The sequence below is a fragment of the Balaenoptera borealis genome (assembly GCF_965194805.1).
Source record: "Balaenoptera borealis genome assembly, chromosome: 3".
NCBI lineage: Eukaryota > Metazoa > Chordata > Mammalia > Artiodactyla > Balaenopteridae > Balaenoptera > Balaenoptera borealis.
In genome coordinates this window covers 171,415,583-171,427,272 of record NC_138866.1, presented here as the reverse complement: position 1 = coordinate 171,427,272, position 11,690 = coordinate 171,415,583, and the positions used below count along the sequence as shown (strand labels likewise).

The 11,690-nt window shown below is 39.2% G+C and overlaps 1 protein-coding gene and 1 long non-coding RNA gene across 4 annotated transcripts in view; one reads left to right on the top strand and one right to left on the bottom strand.

Moving 5' to 3' along the window:
• The window catches only part of DNAJC1 (DnaJ heat shock protein family (Hsp40) member C1), a 380,649-nt gene that overhangs the window by 339,691 nt on the left and 29,268 nt on the right, over nt 1–11,690 (top strand). Inside the window, exon 9 of the mRNA XM_082385490.1 lies at nt 8,569–8,688. Within this exon, the coding sequence (XP_082241616.1) occupies nt 8,569–8,688 (120 nt within the window). The remainder of the gene's footprint in view (nt 1–8,568; nt 8,689–11,690) is intronic.
• Nucleotides 1–11,690, bottom strand: part of LOC309625711 — a 63,628-nt gene that overhangs the window by 42,252 nt on the left and 9,686 nt on the right. For 2 of the 3 annotated variants that reach the window (XR_014242685.1, XR_014242687.1), the window contains exon 2: nt 66–150. This is a non-coding gene — a long non-coding RNA (uncharacterized lncRNA). Of the gene's footprint in view, nt 1–65; nt 151–7,498; nt 7,553–11,690 lie in introns of all 3 variants that reach the window. The other variant, XR_014242686.1, reaches the window with a different exon arrangement.

Here is an 11,690-nt window from a genome sequence, read left to right as displayed (position 1 = left end):
AAATTATTACCACAATAAGATACATTTCATTCCCACCAGAACAGTCAAAATAACTGGAGACTTACCTGGAGGTCCAGTGGTTAAGACTCTGTCCTTCCAATGCAGGGGGCACCGGTTCGATCCCTGGTCGGGGAACTAAGATCCCACATGCTGCATGGCATGGCCAAAAAATAAAATTAAATTAATAAATAAATTCCTGATTATTCTTTTAAAATAAATAAATAAATAAAATAACTGGTAATATCAAGTGTGGGTGAGGATCTGGAGCAACAAGAACCCTCATTTATTGCTGGTTAGAGTATAAAACAATACTTGGGAAAAATACTTATCTAGTTTCTTATAAAGTGACATGTATACTTTCTCTATGACGTAGCAATTCCACCAGTAGGTATTTATCCAAGAGAAATTAAGACACATGACCACTAAGAGAGTTATACACAAATATCCATAGCATCTGTATTCATAATACATAATAACCCAGAGCCGGCAGCTACCCAAATGTTTATCAGTAGGAGAATGGATAAACCAATTGTGATACAAATCTTGTTTTCTGATATGTGTTGTGAATATTTGCTCCTGGTTTGTGGCTTTCTTTTTCATTTTTTAAGCAGTTTCTTTAAAAGACCAAAAGTTTAATTTTAACAGTCCAAATATTTATGGTTTTGACATTTTAAAGTGATTAGTTGTATACAACTGGTATCCTAACTCAGAGAGAAGGTTGCCAAAACGTCTACAGTGAAGGAGTCTCTGGGGGGCACTAACAGGAGTGTCTGTTATTTTGCGATTGGGACAGATTCTAGAGCCCTTTGTTAGAGGGGGCCCCATTCAAAGTGAGCTAATTTGCAAGTAACAGAATAAATGGGCTTAAGTACAAGTTGTAAATGAGAAATATGTTTCCTTCAGAACACAAAAAAAAGCCTAAAAGAAGTTGTGGGTGCTGAGAGTCAACAGCTGTTTCTTGACAGTGTCACAGAGAGTGCAGCCTTCAGTTTCCCAAATAATTTTCAGGAATCTCACCGAGGTGGCAGGGGGGCCTTACCCTGTGTGTGAGGCAGTGGCCCATCCCCTTTTTGTGAGCACCTTGTATTTGTATGTCCTGAACGAGTGTGTCAAAGAGGAAATCATCAGGGTAATGTCATACCTGTGTCCCTAGAGAAAGAAGGATGTAGTTAAGGTCTTGCCCTCAGAGGTTGCGTGCAATGACAGGGCTGTGAGCTGCCCGCCGTGGGAGCTGGGTGAAGTATGTCATAGCCCTTTGGAGGGGAGGGCAAACTGCAGTCAAGAGGCTGTTGAAATAGGCACTGAACAAAAGATATTCAACAAATTCTATAACAGCAAAATATTTACCATTTGCTGATTGGATGAATTTGGTAAATTCAGTAGTACTGGCTACAGGGACCTTAACGAGGCCCACAGCAATCCAGGCTCACGGGTAATCCACTGTGAGGCACATTCATTCTTCCCAAGTTTCAGAGCAGGGTGAACTGGGCTGTTGAATGGCAAAGCGGTGGGGATACTCACCACTTCTCTAAATACATCTTGTCTAAAGGGTTTCAATCATTAAAGACTCTGTTTTAATTTACATGGGGCCATATTAACGATTTTAATGGGGGAAGAAGAGGTTCGTGGGGTTCCATTTTATCAAGATAATTTGTGACAAATATTTATTACTTGTTGAGTCAGAGAGTCCATGAGCACTGGCACATTTTAGGACAATGGGTACTGTGATCATGAGAAATTTAGGCAAGACAGTACTTCCTGTGGTTAAGGTAAGGCATACCTGTTTGTCCTCTTTATCATGTTTAGTAACTGCCCGAAGATTATAGGGGGTACCTTATTTAAATTTAGTGGGATGCCCAGTGTAACTGTAATTTGAGCCCCATTATTGATTAAGGCCATGAAGGTATCCAACTGCTGTGTTTCAGCAAATGTTAAACTAATTCAGAACCAGTGTTATAGAGGTACGAAAGCCAATCTGCCCTTTTAATCTTTTTGTTGTAGAAATTCTTTCAGTAAAATTTCAGTTACCAATTGGGCCAAATTACGGACTTCCATTTCAGTTTTTGTTTGTTTCCTCCTTGTTACTGACTGAATTGTGTCCCAACTTCATACGCAGAAGTTCTAACCCTCACGTGACTGTACTTGGAGATGGGGCCTTTAAGGAGGTGATTAATTAAGGTTAAGTGAGGTCATACAGGCGGGCCCTAATCTGATAGGACTGGTGTCCTTATCAGAAGAGGAGGAGAGGCCAGGGATCTTCCCTCCCTTTGCGTGGGCACACACAGAGCAAAGGCCATGTGCAAGCCAGAAAGAGGTCTCATCAGAAATCAACCCTGATGACACCTTGATCTCCTACTTCTAATCTCCAGAACTGTGAAGAAATAGACTTCTGTTGTTTAAGCAACTCAGTTACGGCAGCCCTAGCAGACCAGTGTGCTCGCCCTGTAGGATTTTTATTGTTTTGGTTTGGGGTTTTTTGGTGGTGGTAGTTACTGGGTGTGCTTCAGGGAGGTCTTCTCTGCACTGCTCATATTTATAAATTTCTTCCTCCAGAGAGCCTCCAATCAGTATCGTCAGGGTTAGCGTCCTTCGCCGTGACAGCGGTTGAATTTACACCTTGGCTGTGCCACAGGGATGCCAGGGGTGTTCTTCTCTATAACCCTGAGGATCAAGATGTTTTTTTCAACAGAGACACAGGCAGCAGAAGCAGCAAAAGCATCTTATAGGGTCCTAGTGAGCCATCTGCCTTTAGGAGTATGAATCTCAGTCATTCAACTGCTCTTCAAGTGGGGACTGCTGTTCCTCCATACAGGTGACTACCCAGCGGGCCTGAACAAGCTCTCTTCCCCGAGCCCTCTTTAGAACAGGGCCAACACCACCTACTTGAGACACACAAGCAGCATCTCACAAGTTAAGAGTCTTTCTCCTGAGTCCATCAATCAAGACACAACTCAATCTAAGACACAGATGAGTCTGGGCTGAGACACACAACCCAAGGCTACTTAAAGGAGGTCCCTGATCCCATACTCTTCTCTGTGAACACCAATCATCGACGCTTCCAACTTAGGTGGGTTAAATCTATGACAGAGGCTTGGTAGGACTCAGCAAATGCAGTACCAGGCAGCAGATCCAGTCAGCAAACCAAAGCAAGAGAAGATAACCCCGGGTGGTGGTCGCCCCCCCTCTAGACATCCTGCTCCCAATGCTGTTGGCCACCTTGCAGGGACAGCATTACCACCTCCATACCCAAAATTTGGTTCCAGTGTCAGGACTGATAATGTCACACACACACACACACAACCCCCCTCCCCCCGCAAGATTATACAAAAAGGTTGATTATATAACGAGGCTTTCTGGGGAAAACAGGGCAGGCTTTCCATGTTGGCCCAAGAATTACCTGAGAAAGAAAAGGAGGCTGGTTTGGGATTTTTTATTGCGGTTGGGATGGGGCTGGGATGAGGGTTCTCGCACACACGGAGGGACGGAGGGACGGAGGGATGTGCGAGGTTTCAGCCTCTCAGGCTTCCTTCAGGCCTTACCCAGATGTGGGGCACAGGGGGGAGGGGAGAGGGGAGGCTTCAAAGCTATCGGCAGTCAAACATCGTACGATGGTGTCAGCTCCTTATTTCAATATTAAATTACCATGAATAGATGATTCTAGTACGTACTCTTTAGGTTAGAATTTGAATAATGTATATCATAGTTTTAAATAAGACTTCACAAATCTTTCCACGTAAAATCATATTCTTCTGGGTAAATATATCCCCTTGATCACATTTATTTATCGTTACTCCTTTCTGAATCCCCACAGAAGGAGAGTAAAGGAATAAAAAAGGCAGAGAGAGATTAGTACTGTCATTAAAGACTTCAGAGATTCTTATCCCACCCTGATATTATTCCTTATCATCAACTGTTGGGCCTGTGCAGTAAATTATCACAACCTACTTAGCTGTGGTTCTGGATGTGGTCATCTCAGGCCAACTGCTGCCCTGCACCTGATTTCACTCTCACCTCGTAAGCAGGCTGACTCTGTGGGCATCTTCTCTTGCAGGTTTGAGCTGTCAGGACTGTCAGTGCACTAGCTCTTGTGGCTCCCCTCCACTCACACCTTTGTAAATAGCCCCTTTGGTAAATAAGCTCTCCACCAACTGAAGGGAAAAAAACCTCTCCAATAGCTTTGTGTCAGGCAGAGTAAATGAGCCAGAGTCCTTGTGATGGCCTCCGAGCCCTTCTGTGATTTTACCTCCTTGCCCCTCTGACCTCGCCTCCTCCCCCTGCCACCTCGGCTTGCTTTGCTCTGGCCACCCTGGTCATCTTGCTGTTCCTCAGACATCCTAGATGTGCTCCCACTTCAAGGCCTCTGCAATTTGCTGTTCCCTGTACCTGGTGTAATCTTCTACTACATGCCAAGTCCCCCCCAACACTTAGTGGCATAAAATGTTTTGCAAAGGAATGGATCAAACATCTTTGTGTCCATTTCTCAAGAGCTCCAAGTATTTACTGTTGCTCCTAAAAAAAAAAAGGAGGTAAGAAGGAATTTGAACTATTTGCATTGTCTTGAGCAGTGTTTGTTTCTCAAATTTTCTATAGTGAAGGACCAGGTTTTAAAAATTATTTCCGGCTACCGCTGACCAAGCTGTAGTCCTGTTGTGCCGAACAAGATTGCAGCTCGCACTTCATGTGACGTACCAGGCTAGTTTGACAACTAACCCAACTGGCTTATAGTCTCTAAAGGAAGAGGCTGCTGATTGCTCTTGGTTGTGGTGGCAGCGGTCAACTGCTGTTAAGTGTCTGAAGTTTGTCACAGGTGGGTAACAAACTCATTTACCGGTTGGCGCCAGACCACATTTTAGGATCACTGGTCCAGAGGGGATCTCTCTTTTGGCAAGGTAGCTAAATCATAGATGGGAAGACCTTTCTGGTCACAACGACTGCTGCTAAAGTATCACAACACTATAATACTAGCTTAGGATGAGCTGCAAGTTTTCTTCAAAGAAGAGTTTCTCCTCCTAAGAGTGAAAAGACATTAGAGGTGATTTGTTTTTAATTTTGTTGTTTGGGTTTTTTAATATACCATTTATCCACATATATAGTCAAGGTCAATTAACTGCTCAATTTTCAAACTGGAAATGAAAATTGTATAGCTGAAAGCCAAATGCACATTCTAAAACACAATGTCAGTACAGAATGTAGAATGAGAGGGTAGCAGGTTATTCGATCATTAGATACACCATCCACATTATTAGATGCATATGTGATATTTTAACTGGGTGATGCTATGTAAGGATATTATTTCCTAGGTAAAATTTGAGAATTCATGAATTGAGCTGAATCTGTTAAAAATTGTTGAATCCAAAATTGTAAGGTCTGTAATTACATAAATAAGGATCATTAATAAGTCATTTCAACATAAATATTCTTCATTAGGGAGTTTCAATAAAGTATGAAAATGCAATAAATAAGTACATTTAAAATTTTTCTTTTAATTGGGTCATAAGTTTTCAGTACCAAATAAATTGCCTGAGTTTGTAATTAACATTTTACGGTCTAACTAACTCTGTGAGGGGAAAGGTATGTATAGGTTACTTTAAAGGTACAGTGTGCTTTCCCCTACAGCCTCCAACTCCTATCCCCCAAGAATATTAAGGATTTTCAAAGGCACTGAATCTTTGAACATTAGCTCGTTTTATGACAAAAGTCTATCCCAAAGGGGTAGAGAGAATACAATTTAAATGTTATATCAGCTCTTACTTTAGCAGATATATTTTGGGGTCATTACATAAATGTATTAAATAATTTGAAAACTTTTTATTTTTTATTCAGTATGGAGATTTATTCCCAGAGCGGGGCTTTTCTGATGCAAAATTGGAATGCTTGTGTAGTCACAACAGCTGTCCCCACCCCATGGGGTGTCTTCCATTACTTTACTGTAGAGATGAATTTCTGGCCCAGTGTCTCAGTGATACTGGACACACGTGGTCTTAAGTGGCAAAGCGGTATGCATATGCATTCATTTGACTTTCAGAGCTACAGCTGGCTCCAGATTAGAGCAAGGAGAATACGTTCACACCAAGGCCACCCTCATGGCTGCTGCAGTAGCTGGGTCACAGTCGGCTCTGTTGCTTCTAAAGACACAACCAACTATTGCTGAGGAATTACACATTCACCAAAGTGCCGTACAGCTGGAAGAGAGAGAATAATGAACTGCTAACAGGATTCTTTCAAAGATTTCAGATTATGGTCCCAGTCATTATTGATCTAGTTTTTTAATATTAATAATAAAATCATGGCTGTGAAATAACAGTGAAACTAAAAGGAAAGATTTTCAAAGAAGTAGATGATTTTTCAGGATATTCATCCAAATATTTGATTTAAATCTTTTCCTTTCCAGAAAAAAGTGGCACTATCCTTTTAGACTCATTAACAAGGAATTAAAATTAGATTGATTCTTAATGCCCATTGTTGATATATGCAGCATATTTGGAAGGCCAATCTATTAAAAATAGATTATTTTAAAGAATTAGTTTACTCTGTGAAAAAATGGCTTATATTATTGACATTTTAGACAATTTTGTTTGCTACAAAGATGTGTTTGTTATAATTAATGCAGAAATAAGATCTGATTTAGTGTGAAGTTGCATTGATATACTATATGGTTGGAATACTCTATCTCTGTGCAGCATCAACTTAATGCTGTTTATGTATGACTTTGTACTATAAGCTTATATTTAAATGCTTCGTAACTTTTGCATTTTGAAGCCAATTGGTATAGTTATTCAAGTTGCAGCTTTTTAGCAAAAGTGATTTCCTAGAAAATCCAATTATGTCCGTCTAAATAATATCTCAATAATGCTTTTTGCCCTAAGTAAAAGCAAACAAGCAAAAAGAAAGTAAAAAACCTTCAGTGTACATTTTTAAATTATCTGATATGGAGAATTAGATTTCTGATATTCATTAAATAATCAAGGAAATTCTGACCGTACTCAGTGCAGGCTACCTTTTTATAGAAGGGAATTTATGCATGTTTCATAAGGGTTGTACTGATGAATATGTTTGAGGCTTTCAGCTTTTAGTGGATACAAAATAGAATGATTGATAAAATCCTCCCTACTATTGGCTATTATTTACTGACTCTTAAGTGGCAGGTTGTATTTATGCCAATTTATCTGCTTCAGGGAACATTCTTGATAGCAGAACAAAGTGAATAAAAGTAGTTTGCTTTGCAAATGAATGCAAATGGGAGAGCCTTTCGGAAAGCCCTTTAACAGGGGCAGTGCACTTTGATTATGAGTGAAGCTGCCATTTGGACATGGTGAAAAGAGCACGCTTGAACCATTGATTGGGGGAGACAGTAAAAAGTCAGGAAGGGCCCCGTTAAGCTTGCGGTGAGGCAGGCGGATGTCAGCGTGGTTAGAGCACAGTGGGAGAATGACAGGGAGGATTAGTGTCAGGGAGAAGCTTTGCTGTAGCTGTGGAGATAGTCCCTGGGGTCACTCACCTCTGACTGTTGTCTGTGCTGATGGTCCTGTAATGCATACGGCCTGATGTGTGCCTGTTCATTATCGGAAACGGTGATTAGAAAAGGTATTTGTCTCAGAGGTTTCCTTCCTTCTTTCTTTTTTTCTTTCTTTTTAATTAAAGGAAAATAAGGTGGCTTCCTCCATCTCTCTGCTGACTCCTAGAGTCTTGTGTTTTACCATTGTGGCTACTGCCTCTGGTAGGAAATAGTTCAGTGCTGTAACGTAAAATAATTGTAACGTGGTTATCTGTTATTTGATGATGGTTTCTTTTGCTTTGCTCAACTTTGGGTTTCACCAGGTGGTAATGCTGAATAAAATGCAGAGAATATGCTTGCTCTGAGAATTTTGGCTTTTGCAAAAAAAAAATTTTTATAATCTTTAAGGTATTTTATTATTCAATTTAATAATTTGATCAACTTTTAGAAGCTATTTACCTTCTCAAAAAGGAAGTGTTGCTTTGCATGGACCCGGTGGTTTAAGTCTTGGCTGCAGGAGTTTCTAATTTCTGTTCTCAAGTTTTACAAAATGCTAGCACTTGATAAATTAACTTCTTGAAGATACATGATTTTTAGAATTAAATATCGTTACGTAGAATGAACAAAAAATATATCTTTGTCTCGGTTCTGATTCTGAATCAGTCCATTTACTTGTTCACATTTTCATTTACACTTAACAAAGTTTTTTGCTTTTTTAATCATTTTTCTTAAAAACTTCAAGACCTGTGGTAAGCTCACATGAGGCATTTGTGAGCATTAGTGACACAATGCACTTCAAAACAACTGTCTTTCTTTTTTTAATGTCTTTAAGAGCCTGGGTTCACAGTATTTCTTCTTTATTATTTGGTGTACGTTGGAGCATTTAAAAGGCTGCGGGAGCTTTGCATTCTAATGTTAAATATGCAACTCAGACCTTCACCTAAACTAGTAGATACATTTTAACATTGTTATTTTTGCAGAAAGCATAATGCCAATACTTGGTTTCACAGGTTTATTAAATGTTTTAGCGAACATTCTCTGAATTATTTTTTTTTTTCTTTAATGTTTTGCAGGCACCTGAATGGACAGAAGAGGACCTCAGCCAGCTGACAAGAAGTATGGTTAAGTTCCCAGGAGGAACCCCAGGTCGATGGGAAAAGATTGCCCACGAATTGGGTCGATCGGTGACAGATGTGAGTTCACTCAGATTTGCATTGTATGGAGAGTGACAAACCAGAATAAGCCACCTATGTAGAAGGCAGACATAGATGCAACCAACATTATCTTTGGAGAAAGCCTACAGTCTTTTTAAGGACCTGGAAGTGAACCGTTAACGAAAGAAGCAAGAAGCAGATATCAGCCAGTCCCCTGGTCTACAATTAACAGCTGTGTGAGGCATTCTGGTGTTTAGAGACTTAAGCTACTGTAACCTAATCACAGAAAAACAATGCTAGTTTTTGTGTTTCAAGTGACCCCTTTAGCTGTGGGAAAAAAATAGTTTCTCTGATTAGAATTAGAGAAGTTACATTTCAGCTGGATCTTTTTAACACTGAAGTACAGATTGCTATAGGTAGTTGACAGGTGGTTTGCATTAATTAAATGAGCAATATTCCTACCATTCATTTTGACAAGTTGTTTAACCAAAAAATTTTTCTATGCATATAGCTTTATAATTATATATAATATACATTAAAAGTGTATAACTATAGATTTATATATATACCAAGAACAATATATATTTAAATTATATATAATTATGTGACTAGTCATACCGACCATTTAAAAGACAGTGTTTACTGGGAAAGTTTTCGATTTAACACTTTAGAAATATAGGGCAGAGAATCTTATAAAAGCACCTACTAGAGCACCTGATATGTACTAAATATTCAGTAAATGTTTAATTGAAATGGAGGTCTTTATTTTATCAATATGATCCTTATTTTCATAAATGATAGTAAATATTCTTTACTGAATTTACTTTAAAATAAATCCTATAGCTCTAAAATATCTAAGGATACTGAAAGCAAAGATTCAGATTTCTTATGTTCTCAATTGTATTAGTATACTTTGGGTCTTTTTTGATAATGAACAATTTAAAAACCCTGCAAAATAATTAGTAAGCACAACTACCAAAAAAATAACCTTTTAATTTAGAAACAATACATATTACTGTCAATTTTTTTTCTTGGGTTTTTTTTTTTTTTTTTTTTCCGTTTCAGATAGAAGCTGCTTTGAGAATTTTAAATTATATATGAATGTTTTTACTACCATATGGTAGGACTTTTTAAAATCACATTTTAAAGACATAAAAATTTTTGTAAGATGTTTTACATTATTTTGACTTAAAAGTTAGTCTGATCATGTGGAAAGTTAGCCCTTGTATCTTATAACTTTTTTTGGCTATTTCATGATGACACCAGTTATCTTAGGTTACTGGAGGAAAACCATAAGGATACCTTTTCCTCTGCTAAGAATGTTGCTGGGATGTGCATTTATCTTGTTGTAAGGTTGTTTGTAAAAAATAAGTTAATAGTGCCTTATCAGTAAATATCTGACCAGGTTAAAGATGTTCCATGGTTACTGATGTTTTAAGTACTATGATCCTCTAAGTATATAATTACTGTTAATATAATGATTAACAAAAATTACTGAAATACTTTTTAGAAAGTTATAAAACAGGCATTGGTTTAAAAGGGCCTCAAAACTTTTAGTTCAGTTGGCTGATGAGAGAGAATAGTTCACTAACTTAGTGTCTCCGTTGAAGATAGCACTGCCTTTAACTTTTTTTTTTACATGTTTTATTTATTTATTTATTTATGGCTGCATTGAGTCTTCGTTACAGGCTTTCTCTAGTTTGCGGTGAGCAGGGGCTACTCTTTGTTGCGGTGCGCAGGCTTCTCATTGCGGTGGCTTCTCTTGTTGCAGAGCACAAGAGCTCTAGAGCACAGGGCTCTAGGTGTGCAGGCTTCAGTAGTCGTGGCTCGCGGGCTCTAGGTGCGCAGGCTTCAGTAGTTGTGGTGCACGGACTTAGCTGCTCTGCGGCATGTGAGATCTTCCTGGACCAGGGCTCGAACCCATGTCCCCTGCATTGGCAGGTGGATTCTTAACCACTGCACCACCAGGGAAGTCCCAACACTGCCTTTAACTTTTTAAATAATATTTCTATGAGACCTTACAGTTAATAATGCCAAAGGCAGATAAGAAGTTGAATAGAGCAATATTTTACTTTGTTGTTGTCATTAAAATCTGGTTAAATTTTTAATCTATATTTTTAAGAGGAGAGAGATGAAAGGTTTTTTTGGGGGGTTTATTTTTTTTATTAATTTGTTTTTGGCTGTGTTGGGTCTTCGTTTCTGTGCGAGGGCTTTCTCTAGTTGCGGCAAGCAGGGACCACCCTTCATCGCGATGCGTGGGCCTCTCACTATCGCGGCCTCTCTTGTTGCGGAGCACAGGCTCCAGACGCGCAGGCTCAGTAGTTGTGGCTCACGGGCTTAGTTGCTCCGCGGCATGTGGGATCTTCCCAGACCAGGGCTCGAACCTGTGTCCCCTGCATTGGCAGGCAGATTCTCAACCACTGCGCCACCAGGGAAGCCCGAGAGATGAAAGTTTAAATGCTAATATACATGATGTAACCAACAGAGCCTTGGGATGGCTGTTTAGTATCATAGATCTAGAAAATCGACGTAACTTACAAGAGCAGTCTTAGTGCAGCCTTGGTGTAGGTAAAGGCATCTTTTCACACTTTTGCAAATTCATCCCATAGTTTTTTCTTCTTCTTCTTCTTCTAGACTTACCCAAGGGAGACTGATTCCATGTAATAGATATTTTTTCCTTTTATCATGGAAGTAGCAAACATGACTTGTTGCGATTTTTTTTTCCCCCTCCAAGTATTAGTTCTATTTTCATAATACCAAAAGTACCTTGGAAATACTTAGTAAACCTAAAATTTTGGGCACCAAAAGTGCCCCTGTAACTTTTCTTCTATATCAGTATATACACATATATAGACTCACACTGTATTTTCATCCTGTGAGCATCACCTCCATAGCTAAACTGTACATTTCATTTCAGTAACACACACACAAACACAAACTGTAAAGCACTCTCTCTCTAAAAGAGAACAAGTGTCTGAAGACAAAACTCATTTTACCGGGACTTCACTGGTGGCGCAGTGGTTAAGAATCTGCCTGCCAAT